At 39.7% G+C, this 25,206-nt stretch overlaps 1 protein-coding gene and 1 pseudogene across 1 annotated transcript; one reads left to right on the forward strand and one right to left on the reverse strand.

Moving 5' to 3' along the window:
* Positions 1–656: 656 nt before the first annotated feature.
* LOC112572357 (prolyl-tRNA synthetase associated domain-containing protein 1-like) lies at positions 657–4,504 on the reverse strand. The gene is made up of 2 exons (XM_025251987.1): positions 4,196–4,504; positions 657–3,772 (listed from the first exon to the last, which is right to left on the reverse strand). Exons 1-2 carry the CDS (start codon positions 4,283–4,285, stop codon positions 3,182–3,184), a joined length of 681 nt encoding a protein of 226 aa, XP_025107772.1. The 5' UTR covers positions 4,286–4,504; the 3' UTR covers positions 657–3,181.
* Positions 4,505–4,556: 52 nt separating this feature from the next.
* LOC112572356 lies at positions 4,557–11,215 on the forward strand (annotated as a pseudogene).
* Positions 11,216–25,206: the final 13,991 nt, after the last annotated feature.

A 25,206-nucleotide genomic window follows, 5' to 3' on the forward strand; every position in this document is an offset into this window, starting at 1 on the left:
TCTCTCGTCCCTCCATGAATGTTATTCTTTCTGCCTTTCTAGTACTCGCGATGGAGACTGGCATTGGCGGAAGGAGCCTGGTGCCAGCGCCCCAGGAAGAAAATCGAGTAGCTGTGACCTACTTGATGCACTTGCGATGACAGCGGACTAAGAGTAGGGAAGCCGCTCTCACTGACGATTACAGTTAATCACCTCATATTCGCCCCCAGCAGGTGTAATCGTGTGTCTCAACGGACGACTAGAGGATACAAGTCCTCAGGTTCAGGGAAAACTCCGAGATGCAGAGGGTACAAGCTAGTACCATCTTGATTTGTTAGCTGCTCTTATACTGATAAGAACTGGATTTACAGGCGCGACACAAACTAAAAGTAAAGTCTCCTTGGAGGTCCGGACTAAAGAGTAGGTCGTTATTTACTGGTGTGCGCCACGTCGAGATAAGTAACCATAGCAGGCAGTGGTTATGTTGACTTTTGACACCACTCGTCAAATCAGTCATCGCTACCTATCTCCGTGCTGGGGCTGCATTTCATTGCTTTGCCAGCATTTGAATAAACGCTTCTTGAAAGCCGCTTAGAACTAAAATTCGGATTTCCCCTCTCTCTTATTTCATGCATACACTGAAGTAAAGGGAGTAAAATACTTTTCAAAATTACAGTGTTTGTGTTTAATAAACATGTACAATATCACATACCGAAAAACAACACATTTGCTGGATTCAAAGTAATATTTTATGCGAACACTTAGGGTATGAGAAAAACAAGCAAACATCTTATTTTATAAATATATTATGCCTTCACAAATAATGTGAAACAAATGCCCTTGGAATAAGTGAAAAAAAAATGGGCTAAAAATATATATTCTGAAAGTTCGATACACTTCTATTATCACATTCAGAGTTATTAAAAAATATCATCTTGTAAGTAACAACAGATGTGTAATTTGGATGCATTTTATTTTTGAGAGCAAACTGAAATATTCTCAAAGATTTTATTTAAGAGGTGAGAATAAATTAAAATACACATAATAAACTTTCATACATTGATGGTTCCCATTCTAGATATAATCACAGACACATTCATGAAACTGGCCCATGGTAATCATAAATAATTTGTTGAAGATATGATTCAATATTGAATAATAAAATGTTGAGGTAGACTAAAAATGAAAAGCTATACCTCGCAAACCAGAGCCAAAAAGAGCAGGACTCAACTTGTAGCAATATAATTTACCCTGTTCTCTTTTGTTTACATACTACTTATATACATAATTTGGGGTCATTGGTAAGCCTGACCTGAGAGTGTTAGGCAAAGACAGAACTGAACCTGCATTTAAACAGCCATGATGGAGAAAATTTACACAAGAATTTGTACAAACAACTTCCATAGCACAGCTAAATCCCTTCTTTTCTCATGTTGAGTACCTCAAAGCACGGTGATCTGTGAGTCTACTGTTGACAGACAAGATGGCCCCATAACTTGAGCAATACTCCAAAGCAATGAATCATGGCCCTCCATTTTACTTGTGTTGTAATATAGCTTCTGAACTCAATACCTATTATACCTAAGAAATGGCATGGTCACACTGTGTGTTCTGTTCAAGGACAGAGATATACTTTTTCTTTCTATTGATTTCTCAGTCTAAGATACTCTTTCCCCAAATCTGGGTGAATACCAAGTCCATTCTCAAGATAAATGTCTACAAATATCATGGACAGAAAGAGGTCAACAACACAGAAGTGAAGATGATTAATAATACTACTAATGTGATCTTATAGAGCACCATATCCAGTCCTATGGGCAGGCTGATGGCGCCTTTGCAGTAAAACAAACAGGCAAAAAAGACACACAGAGACACAAGCAACATAAAAAAATTTTTTACATTGTGAAGCCCAACAGAACAACTGGGACCATATATTAATTAGGTATATTTGTGTACAAATATGTCATAACCTCCTGTGCACTAGACCTTTAAATTTATGCAGCTGAAATTTAACCTGTACTCTGCTTTCATGTTATAATTATAAGGTTTGTGACATTCTGTCAATATCAAGTCATTCAGAAACTGCCTAACTATAGAAAACACCTGACAGAAGTTGAGGTGTTTACACGGAGAGTTGTAAATCACTTAATGTTGTTAGTTATAATGTTGATGGGGTGGAGGGGACCCTGACTCCTGGCCAAGACTTTTCTGAGTGAAGTTTGCCATGTCTACATGGGTTTTCTCTGGTTCCTACATGTTTTGGGTTCTTTAGTTGTGCTGATCATATCTTACAAATCAATAACCTTGAAGTATAAACAAAATCTTTGTACTTGTACAGTTGCTTGAAATTTACACACTGAGACATTATAACATTATAACTGAGACATTATAAGTTGAATCATAAATGCCAGAAGCAAAGCACCTGCATACTTAAATAGTGCGCACAAATATTTCAGTAAACTAATAAGGAAAGTTTATTAATATGACACAATCCCTTAGGCATGTGCAGTCAAGATAAAATATGATCGCATATAGTCCTTTCAGTAAGCCTGGCAACAGATATTGGTGGGGACCTCGGACCACAAATGTAAATCTAGGTGATATGTACTTCTTAATAAACTAAAGGCCTAATGGCTTCAAAGCAGACATTGAAACAGATCATCACAATAAGAAACCAGTCATTGATGGTTTATTATTAAAATTTTTTTTGTTAAAGGGCATGTAACAACTGAGAAAACTTGCTGAAAAAAATTTCTATACAAACCAAGAATATATAGAAAAAGTGTAGGTCACAAAAGATAGAGCTAGATGGGAAACATATAACAAATAACTTTTAAAATAAAAATTACTAACCTAAGAATCTGCAACACAAATACTTGTATTTAAGCAGTTTACTTTAGCAGCCAATTTGTTAAAATATTCAACATGCTAAAACAAAATAAATAGAAAAAAAATAAATGATATTAATTGTAGTAGTTAATAGTCTGTTGACTGTTAGTGATAGCTCTCAGAACCATAGGCAAACACTTTCATGCATAAAAGTATGTGCCTTTTCTTTCTCTCTCTTGCGCACACACAAAGGATTGTACCTTTTTCATTTTAAACAAATCTTGAGATATCTTTAAATCAAATAATCATATGAGATCAGACAAAAACATAGCAACTGCATTTAACATGATAATTTACTGGAAATTTCATTTCTTCATATTTTTTTAGACAGACACTTCACAACAATAGGCTCATGGCCTGTATAAGCTAAAAACTGTTTCAGCTCCAGCAAGGTAATCCCTGTGCTTGCACTATTGACCAATGGATGAAAATAGATTCTGTGCTGAGAAGCATGTTCTTCATCTTGTATTATTAGTCCAGGACTTGATCCCTTTCCCTCCGTAGTTACCTGCATTTTGTCTAAAGTTTCTGTGATAGGATCACAATCTTTTTCTAATTTATTTTCAGTTTTTGTGGTTTCTTTTATACTTCCATCAGTCTTACCTTCTTCCCAGAAACTTTCATCCAAAATAAGTTTAACCTGATGACTGACATCATTGACTAGCCCAAACAGGGTTACGGCTCCCTGTCTCACTCCTAGAACAGTATGTAATGCAGCCTCATCAGCAAATCTGAATCCACCAGGAACACCAACTAGTTTTGCTAGGTCGTTGAGCTTGACGTCAAGATCATGTGGTGCACAAAAGAGCCACAGTGACTTCTTTTTATCTTTCAGAAACAAATTTTTGGCAAACACTCCTGGCAGCCCATTTGTGTGTGGTAATGCTTCTTCCACAGTGTAAACCTGAAAACACACATGATCGTGTTTCATGGGATGTAGCTACTCCTTTTAGCAGCTCTAGAATTATAAATTTTAAAAATAGTACTTAAAGATGTTGTGAATGACAAACAAACATGCTTGACACCTGATTAAAAGTCTGCCACTATACAAAATATTCCGTTGCCTACAGTCCACATTCTAACTTACATGAGACTAGTAACAATTAAAGGTCTGGTACTCCATCCCTTCCTCTATTTCACCCACTTCTTTATTTTAAAAGCAGTAATAAGAAACCGAAAATAACATTTAATAGCAAAATCGCAATTAAAAACAAAACAATATCAATAACACATTTAACAATCGACGAATATTGGTGATACCAAATACATATTTCTAGCCCCCAGTAAATTCTTTAACTACTAGATAAATGCTACCACAACATCGCACCTCAGGATGTTCAACAGTATGAGCCGATATATTGAGCTGTGAAAGTAATGCCAGCAGCTCGTTTTTCCCTTTTGCAGCTGATGTCGCCATGTTTTGTTTACGATTGCGAGTGCTGTCCCGTTGATTGACTGTCGTCTAGCCTGCTTTAGAACTGAGTCTTTGGATCGTCTGCAGTATAATCTTAGTAATATTAGTAAAAAATTATAAATTCTGTTCGAACACATATGGTAGGGAGGGGGAACTACATAGGCTGCACACACAATTATCAATTTTATCGAATATATCATTTTGTCAAAGATCTCAAGCTTATCGTCATATTGCACAAATCGCCAAATATTTTATAGACAAGCGAGTTAGCTTTAGCTGAGAAAAATCACATGACAAGAAAAATGGCTGGTGTGGTGTTTGTGTTGCTATTCACGCTTTTAGGTGCGCTCAGTTTTGTTAAGGCCCAGTATCAACCTACCTGGGAGTCCCTTGATTCTCGCCCTTTACCATCCTGGTACGTTGATTATTGTGCTTATGACAGTCATTTTGAAAACATCAGAAAAAAAACCCTTAAAGTTTGAAAGATGATGCATCAGAAATTATTTCACGACAAGTTAATTAGAAAATAGTGGAAAGGTGGCAATTAACATTTGTAATACGTATCGAGTAAGAAAATTATATAGTACATTATATAATAAAGTATTCAACAGCATTTTTGAGTAAGAAAATTTATATAGTACAATATATAATAAAGTATTCAACAGCATTTATGTAATTTATATAAAAAAAAACCTTTACTGTTACTGTTTTATTCCATTTTTAACACCATATCTTTCTACATCTGCTGATGTTCATCTACTCAATTCGTGGTTGTCCTGTTACTATGCAGGTATGATGAAGCCAAACTTGGTATCTTCATCCACTGGGGTGTGTTCTCGGTACCTAGTTTTCGTTCAGAGTGGTTCTGGTGGGACTGGCAGGGAGCTATGGATGAAGACACTGTCAGTTTTATGAAAACAATTATAAACCTGACTTTACTTATGGTGACTTTGCATCTCAATTTACAGCAGAATTCTATAATGCAGCACAGTGGGCAGATATTTTCAATGCATCTGGAGCAGGGTAAGACTGGATTTTAAGCATTTTTGTAAATGATAACTATGTTGTTTGGTGTATTGGTATCTGTGACAGTTTTTTTCCATATTTAGCTTGATGCTATATTTTGGTGTTTATAACTAACTCAGAATGTTGTCCATAATTACTTGTGACAGGTACATCGTGTTTGTGAGCAAACATCATGAGGGTTACACTAACTGGCCATCCAAATATTCCTGGAACTGGAACAGCATGGATGTGGGACCCAATCGTGATCTTCTTGGTAAGAGTAGAAAGTGACCACAGCTTTTAATAAATGTAGTTACAGATATCCACCCCAAAAATTCCACCAATGGGTCACCCATTATCATCCTATTCTAGTTTACTATGCTTTAAGAACACCATCACCATGAAGTGACTACTGCTGTTTCTCATCATTTGGCTACCCTTTCTCCGCTTCCTGCTAATTGTTGCTATTTTCAGTGATTATAACTTACAGTCTGTCTAAAGTGTTTGCTGAATACTTGTGTAATTTCTTTTTGTATCCTATAGGAACTATGGCTTTAATAAATGCATGTCTCTTTTAATTTTTTTTATTTATTTTATTTGTTCATAGCTAAACCATAAAGCTTCATTTACCCAACATTATGCATTTTGGCCTAAACTTGACTTGCATGTTGCACATCTTTTGATCATGTGGAACTTTTCATTGATGACACGCCTAGCAAACAAACTCTGTGAACGTGTGTGTGTGAGAGAGAGAGTGTCTGAAAGAGAGGAGTGGAGGAGAGAGAGAAATTGCAATGTATTTTACACGTTCATTGCTTAGCTTCCTGTCTTATACAGAGAAGTACTCTAGACTCAGAGTAGCTCAGTTAATCACACAGTCTGTTAGAAACTGTGACAATTGAGTGGAAAGGGTGACCTAATGGGTGGAATAGTAGAGATGGTGACACATTTCAGGTGTGACAAGAGAAACAGGCAAGTTAAGTGGCTCTCTGGGGAAGATAATGTTGGGAAGTCTGTTTCATCTTAATTTTTTTTCTTGTAGTTAGCAGAGGAATTATAAGTATCAAATTACTTTTGAATAACATTCTCACTTTGTAAATATTTTTCTGTCTGCGTCAAAGCAATTGCATCATTTCTTAGTAAATTAAAATTAAACTGAAATTAAAATTTAGAAAGTATTTTTCTATGGCATGTGCGTGTTCAGGGATGGGCTGTATGCATGCAGTAGTGCATGGTTGCACATATGTGCATACTTTTATAAGAGTGTTCCCATGTATTGACACAAAATCAGAGAAGATACCTGTGCATTGTGTTGACTTTTTTAACGATATATTTGGGGTTATAATTAGTGTTAGCACTAACAACTTCATCCGGCTCAACAACATAAACTGTTCCTCACAGGAGAGCTTGCCAGTGCAATTCGAGCTCGGACGAACATACGGTTTGGATTGTATCACTCCCTATTTGAATGGTTCAATCCTTTATTCTTGAAAGACAAGGCAAGCAACTTTACAAGCCAGGACTTTGTCAATGTGAGTATCTGTAGGCTGAAGCTAAGGGCATAATGATCTTGGTGGTAATTTTTGTCTCCTTGAGAAAGAAGGTTGTGAGAGTGGACTTGCTTTGCAGATGGATTTATTACACTATAGATCTATTACACTATGGCCTTTGTGTGTGTCCTCGTAAAACAATAAACTGCTGAAAAGGATGCACCTCTGTACATCTTTCCCCTACCCCCAGCTGTAGAAGGTAGCAATGAAAGAAGGAATGTGATTAGACAAGTCCAAGTGCAAATGCTTATCTTAATTATGTTGCACTGAAATATCATTCAAATTGCAACAGTGGGTTACAATGTGCTGTATCTTATTATCTGGAAGTGTGTTGCATCTTCCTAGGGCACTGAGGCGTGCTATGCTTGTAATTGAAACTGTAGTTCATAAAGCAATGCAAGTTTCATGAAGTTTGCGTATATGTGCCTCCCTGTATGGTTTGTAATTTTTTTCAGAGTAAAACCATGCCAGAACTGTATGAACTGGTGAACAAATATAAGCCTGATGTAGTGTGGAGTGATGGTGACTGGGATGCTAGTGACACCTATTGGAAATCTCGGGAATTCATTGCATGGCTTTATAATTCTAGGTGATGTCCTTAACTTGATTAATTAGATTTTGAGAATTTAATTTTTTTAAAAAACTTTGTAACTGCTTTTGCAGCAGTCTGACCAATCTTAGATGTCTTGATTGAGATGTTCTTTCACTTTAACAATTCTGGGTTTTAGTACTTTTTAGTTTTAGAGCCACGTATTGTGATTTTGACGTGTCGTATAAAACTGGAGTGATCCTCTGTTTGACATTATGAAAACTCCAAAGTGCTGAAAACAATTTTTCCAATCTTGCTGATATTAATTTTGCTGCCTTTAAATTAGTTTCTAACTTCTACACATATTGCATTGTTAAGAAGCACAGCATGTTTAGGGTGTACATTTTACTGTTAAACTTGTTTATCATACCTTGGATACAGTCTCCAGCAGTATTTATTTCAATTCCTTAGCCCTGTGAAGGATACTGTGGTAACAAATGACCGCTGGGGCAATGGGGTCATGTGCAATCATGGAGGATTTCTCACCTGCAGCGACAGGTATAATCCAGGTAAGCCATAAAAATGTATGTATAGTTGACTTGTAGGCCCCACATATAGAGATGTAAGCAGTAAATGTTGATACCTGGAGAAAAACATTTAGTCAAAGGATACTTGAATTTCTAGAGGACTGCATTCACAAGTCAACACTTTGAAATTGTTTTTGTTTTTAAGTTTTGTTCATATATACTTGTTGCAAATCTTGTATTTATCATTAGATTTTAAAGTAATCTAAAGTGACATAGATATTTTATAAATACTATTTAAATGAAGGTTCCACGAAAAGTGTCTTAACCTCACTTATATTTGCAGGCCACTTGCAGAAACGCAAATGGGAGAATGCAATGACTCTAGATAAGCAGTCATGGGGATTTCGCAGAAATATGGTGATTGCAGATGTTTTGTCGATGGAAGAGCTTTTAGCTACTTTTGCTTCAACTGTCAGGTATCTAAAACTTTGGGGAAAGAATTCATTGCTAAGTGAGATACAGTGAATCAAGCAAATACTCAAACCAAAACGTACTATAACATCCATACTGATCTGAAACATAATTATGTATACATAAAAGTAAAGAGTGCATACTGCTTGCATGTTTTAAATGACTGCACATCTGGTTGCAGCTGAAGAGAAAATCAGCATCTTTCTGAATGAGAAGGTTTGAGTGGGAGGGTGAAATGAGGACAGTGTGTATGCGTGTGGACAGGGGAGAGAAGGAGGAAGGAGGCAAGGGAGGGAGAGAGAGAAGGAAGGAGGGAGAAAATGAGTACTTACACCTGTATACTTATAAAACATGATCTTTTGCAATGGGACATGATCTCATATGTTAAACCTTTCCAGCTGTGGTGGTAACATGCTGATGAATGTTGGCCCGACACACTATGGAGAAATTCCACCCATCTTTCAGGAGAGGCTACAACAGCTCGGCTCCTGGCTGAAAGTAAATGGAGAAGCCATTTACAAATCTAACCCTTGGACATTCCAAAATGACACTGTCACTCCTAATGTGTGGTGAGTACAGTCAGTTATAGGCGCCAATGTATTGCATACTTTTTTGATGAATGAATGGTTTCTCTTTTGTTTTTACTTTTAGATTTAGGATGTCTGGTGATATTTCATTGTTTGAGCAAAGTAAGTAATAATGAATCTAATTATTGTGAAAGTTCACAAGCACAGTCAGAGTGTATTGAGAAAGCAGTACATGTGTTTGTGTCCAATCAAATTAGCAAATTTGCCTAAGGGATTTAGTTGGCAAAGGAGTTGAGAACTAAGCAAACAGAAATAAAGTCATGGTTTTAACCTACGTAACAAGCTACATGCTCAAATAATAGATAAATGCAGTGTGTGTTGGATCAGAACCTGAAAGTGACATCTGACCAAAAGAATTGCATGACTGGATTTAAAACACTGCACCTGTGCTATATTTACTGCAAGATTTCATCTGATGTTATAGATTGAGCCACTGTGTTAAAATAAGTGGGGCATTCTGGAATATATTTGTGTACTCATAAATAATATCAGTTCACAGGTCAAATGTATCTAATATCACTAACAGCAAGATATCAAAGCTTCTGATAATTGACAGGATACACATTGCACAGATCTTTGTAGAACACAGTGGATTAAGATCCATCTGTAACTTGATAATTTTAAGCACTTACTACATTTTGTTGTTGTTGTGGTGTTAAGTCTTTTAACACAAATGACTATACTGTCGACTGCATTAATGTGCTAGAGCATCATATGACTAACATATGCATGATGACTGTAGTCAGTATGGTCAGCCTGGCGTGTTGTTAAGCCCTTAGTAAGTTATATTGCCAGTGTTAACACCTTTAGCAGTTTATAATTTAAATCCATGTTCAGTGAAAACAGAATCGTCAAAAAAGAAAGCTAGAATTTGTTTAGTTGCTTTTTTTGGGAGTTTATTATTTATAAATTTTATTGATTATTATTCACACTAGTGACATCCAAGGTAAATTATCAGGCATGACGTTCTGACCACTATAGACATTCGTATGCGAAGATATGTTGCGGAGAAATTCTGTCTCATCTGCGCTGAATCTGACCTTACAAGGGAAAATACCCTTGCCTTAAGCTGCAGTGTGCTGTGCTGCAGTAGCTTCCCTTTAAACATATGCCGCTTTGTACACTCTGTGCCGCAACAATGCTATATTCTTCATTTATGTCTGCCACGAGTGAGAATGTAGGGACCGCATAGATCTGCTTATATGTTTAGCAATATCAAACAGATACATATTATGTATCTGAAGGACGTAGCTTCTGTGTTTCTTTGCTTTTCTCAATTAGAGCTGATGGCATTAAAAGAGTAATTTAGTTGTATGATACAAGAGAAAAAAATTTCCAGGAAGCGCATGAAATGCCAGACGTTTGCAGTGCAGACTAAGATTAAAAACTGAAGATGAACCTATGTATTCTGGTGGAAAATCTTTCAGCAATCTTCTGGAAGACAATCGAGCTACGCCCACAAAGTTTGGTCCATCACATTTGCTGTGTCAAAAACCAGTTTCACAGAATCATACTCAAACGTATAGCAACCTATCAATGCCAGTGTTTTTTCGTCTCTCTTTCTGCAGGTACACTAGCAGAAAGACCGCGACTGGGACCAACGTTTATGCAATTCTGCTGAAGTGGCCCTCAGCACAAGACCTACCATTAGCACTCGGCGCACCCCAGCCGTCAGAATCTACTACGGTCAGCTTGCTGGGGTACACAGGGTATTTTATGTGGAAGCCACTCGAAACCCACTGGTATGGAGATAGATATTCCTACTATTCCTGCCAGTGACATGCCCTGTCAGTGGGCTTGGGTACTGAGATTTACAGATCTCCTTAAACTGATGTTTGATATACACTGTTTTTAAAGATCACAGGAGTTCATTGTCTTTGTGTAAATATTTGACAGGTTATGTATTGTGTGATATCTGTCTTCGTTCATGCACTTCGTTCAGCATAGCTACCCGATCATCCCTAGGCTGATGACTGTGTCGCTTTCTTTGTATGTATAACTCGATGCGTTTATAGCCTTTCATGCAGAATGCCTTGAGCTCGCTTCCAGATGAGGAAATGTGATCTACAAATTCAGTAACAAAAATAACATTAACAACAACTACTAATAATTTTGTAAAGCAAAAGTGTGGGATGTACTGAGATGTTAAAGCTGTTTTTCAATATCATTCCGTGAGTTACAGGAATTCTGGGGTTTTTTGTTCGACTTTCACGTTTTTTTATTGCAAAATGATGCTCAATAAACTTTATTTTATTGTAAAAGTTGTTGAAGTCAACGTTGAACTTACTCTGTGATAGCTGGTATGTAAGAATGTCTGCTTTCAAACCTGCACGTAAGAACACATCCTTTCTCCCATCGTGCAATTTCTAGTTTGATAACTGTTTGTGTATTTTTCTGTAATGTTTGTTTTCTTGACGTGTACAGTTTATTGATAATGATTTATTCTGTTAGCATTAGTTTCTCCACTAATATCAAGTTTTTCCATTTAAAAAACATATGTTCAGGCACAGTATGTTACATACGCGATGACCACACTTACTGTACAGGTCTATACAGCACTTCTGCGCGCGCACACACACAATCAATTAAAGTTTCGAGAGACTCGCACATGGACCTTTTCTCTCTCACTAGCACGAGCGCGTGCACACACACACAAGCACATGCACAGAATTTAAACGTTGTGGTTTATTGTTACCATTTCCCTACAACATTTGTTGAAAAGAAACATCTAGCCCACACCTAAATCATGTGTGTGTTCTTTTATCTTACCTTTCCATCCATCCATATGCATCTCTGTTTTCGAATTCGCGCTTGCGTTTACTTGTGTTTGAGCACACCGTTTGGTGTAAAACAGGAGTGGGACCCTTTTTTTCTCCAAGACCTATTTTGATATTATAATATCATTCAAGGGGCATACAAAGTTATCTACTTAAAAATTAGCTGCCCTGTTTGGTCAAGCTGTAGTTTCTCTAAAGCTTGTACAATCACAGCCTGCTGTCCTCTGCGTCAAAACAATAAACTTTTCGTTATTATGCTCACGAAAAATATGCTCTTCTCCTATGAGATGCATAGCGAAACAACTGTTTGGAGTCTGTAAAATTTACATTTATAGTTAAATACTTAAAACGCTATTTGTATCAACAGCCGACATCAAACCGGAAGTGACCTACCCTCGGCTTGCAGCATACATAATTCTCAAAAGTCGTCCATATAGACGGCGGGTAGCCGAGAACGTGCATGTCTGTCCCGTCATGTCCTCATAGGTGCCCTGTCTATCCCGTGATGGACGTTCTTGCTTTATTCACTCAATATACATTTATGTTGCTATGACAAACGCTTATAGATTTACTGAAATGTGCGGATGCCTCGTCTAAATAATTTTGTCCTCGGGCCGGACGTTCCCCATCTCCGGTTTAGGTGGAAGACAGACCCGCAGCATGACGTGTACATACTCCACTTAAGTTCCTGTGCATCTCGTCCTTATGAACACTGGCCACATCCTGCACGCCGTGGTCTACCTTAGGGAACCTACAGGCGTCGGTGCCTAACGAGGTTTCCGATATACACATGATCCTAGCGGCCGGCTCGCGAGTGTTGCCGGGATATCGATCTCGAGATAGCCCCGCAGACGATGGGCGATGAGGGTTGTCAGTGGCGAGCGTGTCGACTGCTTATTTGTGGCGCAGTGAGTGACGTGGCGACACCTCGCGGCTCCCTCGCGCCACCTCGCGGTGACAGGCGGTAGGTGGTGAAGCATGCACAAGTTATTTGGAGGGAGCCTCTTGGAGGGCGCTCTGGTCTACCCGCGGAGTGACGGTCACTGCGCATGCGTCGCGAAGCAGCTGGAGTCTCTGAGGGGAGGGACAGTGAAGAGTGCAGACGCTCGAAGGGAGGAGAGAAGAGAAGTGGCTCACAGACGGAATCACATGGGCATTCACATACGCACGCACATCCACACAAATACATATATGAAAGACACGGGGTCCAGACAGTTACAAACATACATACGCACGTGCGCGCAGTTAGGAACGGACATTTAATCACAAAGAACCGAGGTCTGAAGGCGCCTCAAGGCTGACCGAGCTCTTCCGTTGCAAAAATGTTTGTGGACGTCTGCAAGGATGCGATGCTCTTGCTATGCACAATGGTTACAAGTATGCACGTGCTGTGCGTGGCCACAAACCTGGCGTCTCACGAGTGGTCGTATTCCACTTCCCCTAACATAAAAGAACATAGTTAAAGACAATTCTTCACGGTTACGAATTGACCAGACATTTTGGTTCCCTCCCCCTTCCAGCAGGTCTTACCCCGTAGCTTTTCGTCTTGAAAAAAAAATTATAAACCCACTTTCCCTCGCAGTTGAAGTGATGTTCTCAAACTAGTTACCTCAAGGCAACGCGAAACCAACCTGCAGTGTAGTGTAGATAAGAATTGTTGACATTTATCTCGTTTTCCAAGGAGTAAGAATACTTGTCAAGAAAGCTGTCTCTACATTCTTTCGACCGATAGAAAGATTGCGCACAGGCTGGTGACATACGTTTTACTTAGTCGGAAAATACATGTAAATACATCTTTTTGTATATAAAACAGACGAATATTCAGCTAAATAAATGAATATTTTTGTTTTGCGTAAGAGCACGTTTTGGGCCTGCGGAGCGGGGCGGAGTGGCACAAGAAAAGAAGTGTACATCACGTGTTTTTCTTGTTACGACAGTTAGAAGGCAACGCCACGGTCTTGGGCGAAACTTGCTTTTATCATGTTTTTAGCCCGGGGACCAGTCTGATAACCAGACTGCGCTAAACAAGGAGTTATTTCTGGTTTGTTTAGCCACCGCCCATCTGTCGTCTGCAGCTATTCGCAATCGGGTTCTTGCAAGCGTGTTAGCATGCATGTGAGTTTGTGTGTGCGCGTGTACATCACGGAATAAATACAGTGGTACCTCGACATACGAGTGCCCTGACATACGAGTGTTTTGAGATACGAGCCGCCGAGCGAGCGATATTTTGCTTCGAGATAAGAGCAAGATTTGAGATACGAGGAATCGCACACTACACCGCTGCACACGACCCCAACATGCGGGGCGGATGTTGGGGTCGTGTGCAGCGTCTAACAGTTTCTCCCACCTCAGACTAGACCTCAGTCTGTGTGCTTGTTTCCCTCGTTTTCGAAGCATTTTTGATAAGTTGGGTTCGCGTATTTTGCTTTTTGTACATTTACAAAACATTATCACATTTATTTTTGTAACCATGGGTCCAAAGAAGAAGATGATGTCTATTGAATTAAAGCGCGAAATCGTAGAAAAACATGAGCAAGGTGTGCGAGTAATTGACTTGGCGAGGATGTACGGGTGTAGCACATCAATGAGCTTAAACAGGAGTTGATAAAGGGTACAACGCAAGCTAAGGGCGTTACAATAATTTCTAAGCTCCGGACTTCTCTCCATGAAAGATGGAGAAACTATTGACTGTGTGGGTGACAGAGAAGCAGCTTCAAGAGGAACCTTAACACAAAGCATCATGTGTGAGAAGGCACGAGCGATTTACGGTGATTGCTGAAGCAGATCCCACACACTTGCACAAACGAAGAATTTAATATGTTTTTTATAGAATATGTATTTGTTATTCATAAATAAATGTTTCTTCTTGTAAATACACTTTTTCTTATTCAAAAAACACTTAACAAAAAACAACTGAGGTGGTGTTTTGGGAGCTGGAACGGATTAATGGCATTTCAATGAATTTCAATGGGGAAAATTGCTTTGAGATACGAGCAATTTGACATACGAGCAAGGTTACGGAACGAATTAAACTCGTATGTCGAGGTACCACTGTACTAGCTAACACGATTGTCAGTTGGTGTCTACTGTTTGGCAGACGAACGGACACTTCTCTGACGTAGGGACAGTTGGAAGAGACAGAATTTATAACAGCAAGGTCCAGAGAAGGAGAAGGAGTGTCTGTCGAGTTTCGCCAGTCTGATGCATGATGCAGAGAGATGGAGGCAACTCTAGCGGACCGAAGAAGCCGACCGACTGGCATGATCAATGCGCGGGTGGTGGCCATGAGGTGGTGACGATAGCAGGTGTACAACAGTCCTGGCTTCACAAACTGTTTACAACAGCAGCTGAAGAACAGATCTGAATTCATGAGGTGGTAATGACAGCAGCTGTCGGATCCCGTATGCATGAGGTGGTGTGCTACAATCTGGCTTTCACTCGTCAAACGAGAGACATTCGCGTAGCTCAGACCACCCACCAAAATATAATCTTGTTCCTATTCACCCTCAGTCGAGCATAGGGCCGCAACCAAAATATAATATTATAGAGAAAACGTTGCGAGTATGTTCACATGTCATTCAGTTAAAATAATGATATGAGGAGCACGAGCTCCCTCTTCTAGTACTCCTGCTTTTAGCAAACAAAAGACTTGACTTGCAAATCAAATTACCACAAGAAAAGATTTAGAGTATGGGAGTATGTTTATGCATTCACAGGCCACTTACTTAACCTCGTCATGTATTTCACCTATACTTGTGACCAAACGTTTCATTATCTGAATGCTGGAGGGTGGAGAAGTAGGATGTCTGGCGAGCTCAGAGGCAGATGAACTGGTGGAGGAAAGTGAGAGATATGAAATGGAGGAGGAAGCACTTACATTCTTAATCATTTCCTCCCAGTTAAGACGCCCTTACCTTGACCAGTTCCGAACCGACTCGTTACGGCTTTAGAGACAAATCCCTGTAGTCTGTGTAGAGAGCTCAAGGGAGCTGTCTCACTAGTTAAGACAAAATAGAGACCCTGTCCATAAATCACGGCCCAAGGTTTGTCGGAGTGGCACCTCTTGGCATGATGCTTGGCGACTCCATTAGTTACTCTCATAGCCTCACTATGGGGTCAGCTTTCTCGATAACAAGTAGATGACAGAACCACTCAAAGCAGCGTCACGTGATACTCGTCAACACGTGAAAGGTTGCTACTAGCGCCTCCGTGTAAATGGGAGGTAATGCTGCTTTTTGTGCTTCTCCATGTAATGTAAATATGTCTGAAATACTATTAATACTAGGGTCATTAGTGTTGGTATCATCACAACAATATTATTAAGGTTCGCATTTTTGCTTGATACTGTCAGTCTGACTCGTACCCAAACAGATGAAAGGGCGTGTAAGTCCAATAAATGTTTTACTTTACTGAAGAGGACGTCCCAAGATTGATCTCTTTTCGACACTTAAGGTACAGTTTTTTATATTCAGGAGGAATTTTGAAGTAAGGATTTCTTGCAGCTAAACCCGCGCGAGGAACGCCAAGAAGAAAAACCGAAGAACCTCACCTTTTCTCTGAGCTCGTGCATTCTTCACTATTGCCAAAGTAATTTGTTTTCCCACACAGAAGGTCCGACATTTGGTTGAAGTGGCATCGCTTTTCTTTTTTTGTTGTTGTTGATCATTCCAAACTGTCTTGCGATGGCATGAGCCCTGTGTTTGCACTTTGAGATGCTTTCCCGCCACTTTTTTATTGCTGCTTTTTCCCAGCGATTTGCAGGAACACATTTTTATATTTTTCTTTTTCTTTTTGGGATTGGAAACGCCCGAGTTCAAAAAAATACTCCGACTTTAAATAATGATTAATGCTCGACTTTAAATAATACATTATCATTGATCTTCAGTTGTCATTTTTTTGCACGAAAATAGCTCCTCCGATCAAGCTGAAGGGTTCGATTCCAATGTGGTGCTGTACATGGGTCAGGCGAGCTCAGATCTCGGCTACTTACTTTTACTTTAATCCTGGATTTTTTTGCAGATACACAGATTTTTTTGGGGGATGTTATTGCAAAGATTCCTTTAGAAGAAGAAGGAATGCAAAAAAAGTAAAACTTTAAACATTTTATAAAAAAATTGAAGTCTTTCACCAAAGCTCTAGGGTCTCATTGCTGGTAGGTTCATTTGTTTTGGGAAAAAAATTCCTTGATGGTTAATGTCTAGACTCTAAAGGTCGGTTGGCAGGCAGGAAGTCAGAAAGGGAGGTAAATTGCTGTTTTGTTTCTCTTGTCTTATGCTTTTATTGTCTGCGAGTCTAGATATTGTCCCGGTGAGCACTTGAGACCATGGTGAGGTGACAAATGACCCTGCATTTGCTACACCTATGAAAATGCGCAGGACCCTGGGTGATAACAGGATGTCAGAATTAAAATAAAATAAAAATAAGGATACATGCGGCGTCTGCTCATTGGGAAGAAGTGGCGGACTGGGGATTATTTCTGCTAGGCAGTCGATGCCATGAGCTATTCATCAGTGTTTAATGCTGGGCTGCCTCCAGTTTCCACGGGGCCGCAGCGGGAGGTGATTCGGTATTGGAGACGGAAGTTTCTCCAGCAATCCTGATGTTTGGATGGACACTGCAGAGCACCACACCCACTTCGATGGTTTTTAACCACTGACAACAACTCTCTCCAGAATAGTCGCACATCTTCTCGTCAGTGCGACTTGGCTGTCGACATCACCGTGCTCGGGGTGGAAGGTCGTGGAGGAATTACTTTTGGTACCCGCTAGTAAATATTAATCTTAAACTCAAAGGTTGCTTCGTACAGTTACTAAATCTAGCAGAAAAATTTAGTGAAAGATGTTGTTTTGTTAAAAAACAGAAGATCTTGTAAAATAAATTGATATGAGGCGTTCATCACGGAGGAAGTAAGAAGGGGGTGTAGAGGGAAATACAAAATGTTGGGGAAGGTTTTGCACGCGAGGTTGAATTCACCTTTGATGGTTTAATTTATTTTCGGTTGTGTTCTGTATTTCTTTTACACACATGTCCTTCTGTAATGTAGTGTTATCTGTATCTCCATTTTTATTGTAGAAGCTATTGTCTTGACTGTGGATGCATTAGGGAATAGATATATTTATCAAGATTATCCATGAAAATCTTTGATTCTTCTGCTTTTGGGATGTTTACATGCTAGTAATGATCACAACCAATATCTGCGTTTAAAAGATGTCAGTCTCAAACTATGATTATTTTGTCACTTGTATATCTGTAATTAATGTTTTTATTTCCTCAAAAATAATCTGAACTGTGTCTATTAGAATAACTACCATTACAAATACAAAGTGCTCATTCATATACTCAGCTCCTATCATAATTACCATCATCATGCTTGCATACCTTCTTCATTTAAAATTCAAATTTATTTTAAAATAAAATCCTTTCTCATCTTGACAGAGTGTTAGAGGAAAGCAAAATAATTAATGATCCACATTCAAATCATATGTCTTTTTATTTTGGGGTCAAAATGAGTATTCCACAGATAGTTTTGGTTTGCTTGTCCATGATATCGGCACCGAGAAAATTGTCATTACACAGACCTGACAAGAACCACAAACGAAATCTTTTAACTAACAACACGAGAAAATTCTCCTCGATTTCCGCTGTCAAGTTGTCAAAGAAACGTTCTTCAGAACTTTGAGTTTTTCTTTTATTATCTTCTTTTGTCGGTTTTTCTTGGAGCTATAACGATGATATGCAAGTTAATTGGCTGCAATAGGTGCTTCACCTTTCTGAGTCAGTGTTGAAGAGAGTAGAAAAACTGTACTCACTGGCCGAGAGTACAGAATTTCAAATTAATTGAGCAAGATGGGAGCAGTTGCTGGTGACATATCTTTTATCATACCATTTGACATTATATACATTATGTTACGCTGTATGCATCCGTGTGTGTGTATATATGTGTGTGAAAGAGAGAGAGAGCTTGCCCATCGAACCCTATATCTACTAAAGCTCATATAAATTATTATAAACATTTTTGTCATAAGGGTCCCTAGATGAGAGCATGTCAGCCGCCATCTTGAAAATCGTTTGCATAGTTTTTGACCTTTCAGTCGTTTGGCACTTACAGCTGTCAGAGCCCGCACTACTCCTGAAATGTGCATTTTTTTTAGGTTATTGCCCATTTCTCAGTCTTTTTTTTTTCTTTCTCTACCTTTTCTTTCTCACAACCTATCTGTCAAAACGAAAATCTGCAAGGGAGCCTATCCGCTTGTCCAAATGAACAATTAAGGTTTACTAAAGAACTTGTTGCAGTACCTCCCATCTCGTCCAGCAAGTCTCGCCTTGGGCAGTGGTGGACAAAAAGACTCTTTGGTGGTGGAGACCTAAACAGCTGGTAGGCCAAAATCTTGTTAATGTCCTATCTGTTCGTTGTTAGACAGCTTGTTAGAGATCATTACCTTCACCACAAGACTTGTAAACGAACGTGTGTGTGTGCGTGAGCGCGCGTGGGAGTTCATATTTTAAGTTTGCTCAGCTCATTCTTCGTTAGAAAACTTTCAGAAACATTGAATTTGAGTCAGGTAAAATTCTCGCAAAGCACATCGTACGACTATTTCTGCATAATTGTGAGAGTTCCATATTTGGCCGCCGGCATCTTGTACGTGAATGTTTTGCCAGAAAGTGTAATTCGTCTTGCGTACTTGCAAAATTTTTTTCTATGGCTCCTGCCGGAGAAATCGCTTGATTCGGCCTCATGTGTGTACCCCAAATTTGCTGAACTCTATTTTTTTTTGGCGAAGATTTTTCCAAGGACTCGCAACGGAGACAGTAGCCTTGTGATCAGGTCATAAGATTATGAGACTGATGCAAATCGAGCTCAGCACGGTCAAGACTCATGCTGGAACTTCTGGGGCTTAGGAGGAAGAACGAGCGAGCGAACGCACGCATGACACATCCCTCGATCAAAACACTTGCACTTTCATACATCAATCTGTTTAAGACTATAGACTTATATTATATATCTAAATATCTGATTTGGGCTCAAAAAAAAAAATATTTACCAACCGTTACTGAATAATGTCCACCCTTGCCTAAAGATAGCAGACTACCAGCTTCATGCACAACAAAAGGCTTTGAAAAAAAAATGGACATCATAAATGTCATACTCTTACACCAACCCTACAGCCAAAGGGAGAGCTATGACGATATGGTAATGAGGGGTATCAGGGGGCGGTCCTGGCGTGATTGTTTTGATTCTTGTCAGTGCCCGGCCATGTTTACAGAGCAGAAGCTGAAGAACCAAATGGGGTTATTCACTCCAACTTTTTAAAATAATTTTTTTTTATAGAGGGCTCCGCTAAAAGCATTTTTAGCCTTTAAGGGTCTGCAAACAGAGCAGCACTTATAACTGAAATATATGAAATCCCTGCATATTAATCAGCATTCATTTTCTGTCTGTCTCACACACGCGCTCACTCACACTCGTGAAACTCTAGTATTCTTTAAATGTTCTTAAATGTGCAGCTGATTTACGTATTTTCAATGTATTGTCCATTCAGCCGACGATGGTACGAGTAAATCTTTATCTTTTCATGAAAGGAGGCCTAATTGTATCGGTGGAGTGGAAGACTCACTCAGATGAACAGTACTCAGCAGCTGCGACTGTTTCCGTCCTCGCAAGCAACCCGACCCTCGTTATTCCAGCGGCGCTAATACACGGAATTGGACTAAGGAGGAGATAATTTTTTGTCTGCTGGTGTAGAACCTCTGGGGAAAGGAGACAAATGGCCGGGGATGACCAGTCGAAAAGGATGTCAGGTCCTTCAGATTGTCTAAGGCTGGCCATGCTGGTCAGTGGAGGTCCTAGGATACTCCAAAGACGAAATTCGGACATCTACCATCAAAGCCATTAACGCTGGTCTGTCGCCGACGTTTCCATCCAAGATCTGTATGCTGAGAGGTGAATGACCTTTGACCTTTTCACCGTGGACCGAATAAGTGAGCAAGGGTTAGCTCCAAGAAACGAGGCAAGGTAAAGGTCGTTCTTAACTGGGACAGGTGCTGAAACATCAAACATCCGAGATGTCCCAGCTTCAATATTACTGTCTCTCTCTCACACACACACACAGAGGCACGCTGTGCATAACGACATTTTGGTTAACGAATGATGAAGACCATGAATCTGTCCCGTGGATGGCTTGCAGACGATTTTTTCAATTACTAGAACGAGGCTATCGACAGAACAGCTTCTGCTTTAGCGAACGACGACGACAGCTATGTCAGCAGAGTCTGCGGGAGTAACAACAATAAATAATCAGCCAGGAAGTGGTTTATACTGTTGCGTGGAAGGATGCAGCTGCGCAAGTGTCAAAATTTTTGTTCGCTTCCGCTGGCAGGAATATCGAAAGACGAGTGGCGAACGGCTCTTATTTATGCCAGAGGCCGTTCAGACAAAATAAATTATTGCGAGCCAAGATTTGTTTGAATCGGAAGTCTGACTGTCAATTGCTCGCCGAGACTAGCAGCGGCGAGGGTTGGTCTCGGCATACAGTCAGCCATCCACCTATACACGTCTGTGATGAAGACGATGGTCCCATTAGACTGAAACCTGCTTTGCTGAAATGGTATAAAAATATTGCAGAGAGAACTATGTACAGTGAATAATAATAATACTTGATAATGACTGTGTAGGTACATTCTATCATGTCCTCTCAGCCTCGCATTTTTCAGAACAAATATTCGTCTCTAAATGACACGTGACCCTCTCAAAAAAAAAAAAAAAAAGATTATGGTCACCCTCGCACCGCACACCTCATCAAGCCATACCCGGGTCGATGTCTCAGGCGTAGACGAGGTCGTTGAGACGCACACATTCCCCACACACCGACTTCCCCAGGTCAGAGGTGGCTGTGTCACGTGCCGAGAAACTGCTGTTGACGCCGAGCGTGAGACCGAGCACGACCGAGTCGCGGTGCATGCTGGGACACACGTTCGGACGTGCACAGGCCCACCCCTAACACGCTCACAGCCACGTGCACATGCAAGCGCCAGTGTCTAATTCCAGCGCAGCGCCACCCTGCCAAAAAAGGGTTTATGTCGTCTGCTAATGATACTTCCGGGCAGAAGACATAATCGAAATCAAAACACGCTTGACGATGATGCGCGTGACACAGGTGGAGAGCCGTAATTAGCGTTAAAAAAAATTCATTAATTTAAACAAAATGTCTTTAAAAGGTCTCCTTGGCATTCGAGAACAACGAAGTGCAAAACTTCGACGACATGTCGGTGATTTGTTACTTCCGGTCGTGACGTAATGATCTATTTTGGTAGTTTAGAGCTGCACACGACACCCTGCGTCCTTGCGTGCAAACGTGCTAGTACGGACGCGCGCGCTCATTTTATTTTATTAGATAGGCACGCGCTGAAGCCTTTGCTGACTCTGGAGAAAATGTTGTTGGCGAGGCTTGTAATATTCTTGTCAACATCATCGCAGTAGTAATTTCAGAAGCTTTTCCCCTTCATCTTGTGAAGTATAGAAAACAATTAAACACTTCTGTTTTTCAGAGCCTTTGAAACCTGAACAGGCTATTATTATTATTATTAAAGGAGTTATATAGAAGGACACGTGTTTTGCTAACATCTCGCAGAAATCTTCTTGCTTACATACACCATGTTGGGTGGAATCAACATCGTCTTTTATATTTGCTATTTGTAGTTTAGGTTTGTCTGCATAAAATATTGCAATTTCCCTTCTTTTCCTAATAGGTAGAGTTCTCCTTTGTATTACTCAGACTGTCTTATCAGGAATCTTTACTGGAAATGTTAGGGCTTGCTGTGTCACTGCCTTTAATAAACACTATTTTATCTTTTCGCTTCCTTGACAGATTGACGCACAAGTCGATCGGTTGTGGAAACAGATTAATCAGGTTAGAAAAAATACAGACAAGAACAAAGAAGCATCCACAGCAACAGCAAACAAACAAAAATCCTACAAAATAACAAACATAAACAAATGAACCCAACAACGAACAAAACCAACAAAATTACACAACACAAAAATGACAGATAAACCATAAACAAAAACAATTAAAAATATGTACGAGTTGACCCTACTTTGTGGGGGAGGGGTTGCATAGCAGAAACTAAAGATGTGTTTGATGATTGCAAATACTAGAAAAAAAGACAAAAATCTCTAAACAATTAAAACAAAGCGGAACAAACACAAACAGCAATAAACAGAAAACTCGGTCTTTTCAGTGGAAAAAGCTTGGACAGTTGTACGAGAAGGGTTTTACAGCTAAATGGGAGGAAGAAGGCTGTCTCTGCAATCCGAGGACTTTCAGGCTCAATTAGGATGTCAGTGGCAGACATTTTCCAGTGCCAGACCTGCAGACAAAGAAAGAAGAGAGAGAGAGCGGAACTTGCATGGCGCCAGTATTTGCCACTGTCACACAGAGCAGGATTACAACACAGATGCTTGTTCACAGCTTGCGGGTGAACTGAGACGACAGAACCTTACAGTCAGGATCCTAACCAGTAATTCGATATGCTGTAACAAGACGCCGGTCACGTGGCTAAAAAATATTACAGAAATAAAATACAGAGCACGCCTGAAAGTCGGTCTGCCATTCTACCGCTTGGGATTCATGAGAAAAAAAATTAAAGGAATGAAGGTAACAGGCTTGATGAGGGAGTCTCATGTGAACAATGTTGGCTATATAAAACACGTGTAGACAGTCGCTATGCCGATGAGGGTACAGTACCATCTGATGAAGGAGGACTAAGAAAAAGTTTAGAATATTATGCAGCATTTTGAAGAAAGGAAGATTAAAGGGTGATGACAATAAACTGAATACGGACGACAAGATCCAATATCCAACTAATAAACACAACAAACAACAACAGCAACGGCTAAAGCAAAAAAAAAAAAAAAACAAAAAAAAACAAAAACAAACAAAAAAAAAAAAAAAAAAACAACCAACAACAATAAAAAACCCCAAAAAACAAACGAAAAACGAAAACAAAACTGAAGCAATCATGGAAAATATTGCAGTCCTGGTTAATATGAGCAACACTCATCTCTATTAGTTTGAGAGCAGATTTTATGAGGGAGGTAATGTTGAAATTGGAATCACTCAGCCCTGGGATGGATTGCATTGATGCTTATATTTTTATTTTCTTTTACACACATCCAAATGCTTCAAGAGCCTTTTGGATATTAACAATATTTTATGTATGGACATAACACGGAGTCAGCACATACCAGAGAGAGAGAAAGGGAGAGAGAAAATAAAAATGTAGGCGTGTGCTATAACGTGCATTTGCACAGGTATTTAGATGTGATGCACTTTATTTTGCAAACGAAGTGTGATGGGAGGGAACTTTGCTAGGATTTGTGCTACTTTCCTTAATCGCACAACTAATATAACGAGGGTCAACAAATATATAAATGAAGTCGACAGCATTGGAAAGAAAATAATAAAAAAACCCATCTCCTTTTATAGGGCGGAATGAGCAGACGAGGGGATTTCCATTTGGCACCACAGGTGTTAAATCTTCTCGTCTTTTAGGGCCGAATGGCAGACACATCGACTTTAATTTGGAACTACGTGTCTTAAATCTTCTTCTCTTTTAGGGTTGAATGAGCAGACAAGCCGACTTCAATTTGGTACTACATGTCTTAATTGTTTCTCGTCTTTTAAGGCCAATTGAACAGACAAGTCCACTTCAATTTTACACTACAGCTCTCTATATAGAAAATAATAAGCAAACAGCATAATAGTAGGGGTTAGAAAAGACATCGCAACAAAACAAAATAAAAAACTCATTGTAAGACATCCTCTGTATGTATGCATATTCAACCTTTCACCTGCTTGTCAGTCCTCATCTGCACAGATGGAAAGAAACCCGAAACAATTCGTAGAAAGCAATAAAATGTCAAAGAAATAAAATGGACGGCTTCCAAAATGCAATGCAGTAATGCAAACTAGAAACAAGGGTGAAAAGGCAGAGTTGAATGGAAGTCATGGAAACAACGGCCATTGCCGATGCCAAGTCAACCAAATTTATGTTTTAATCGCGCATGCCTGCCAGGCACATGGTGAATAGAAAGTAGCTTGGCAGTATCGACTTGAAAGGAGAGAAGCGGAAAAATCTCATCTGAAAAGTCGTTTAAGCTCACCCGTCACAAGCCATCGTCACCACATTGTCAAGATCTTCAGAATACACACAACGAGGGGAAGTCAACAGGGCCGTGTTCCGCTATACAGCCGGGAGATAACTCTTATCTTAGAAAACCGATCCATCTTGAAGTTTGTCGAGGTCTAAGAGCAGCACCCATCAACGTGGGACACTTCAAAGGAAAGCATCTAGATTTATATGCAAAGCCTTTTCATTAAAGTGATTCCGAGTATTACTGACCTTCTAAAGCCAGAGAAAGTTAAAAAGGTTGTGTAAACAAAAGCTGTTCAGTCAATAAGGTGAAGAAGGAAATGGCC

The sequence above is a fragment of the Pomacea canaliculata genome, linkage group LG9, assembly GCF_003073045.1.
Source record: "Pomacea canaliculata isolate SZHN2017 linkage group LG9, ASM307304v1, whole genome shotgun sequence".
NCBI lineage: Eukaryota > Metazoa > Mollusca > Gastropoda > Architaenioglossa > Ampullariidae > Pomacea > Pomacea canaliculata.

What these genes read in the sequence shown, in the direction of transcription:
- LOC112572357 (XM_025251987.1), bottom strand. Translation starts at nt 4,285, where the DNA reads ATGGCGACATCAGCTGCAAAAGGGAAAAACGAGCTGCTGGCATTACTT. An exon ending in ATACTGTTGAACATCCTGAG is followed by an intron (nt 3,773 to 4,195) that starts GTGCGATGTTGT and finishes GTGTGTTTTCAG; the next exon opens with GTTTACACTGTGGAAGAAGC.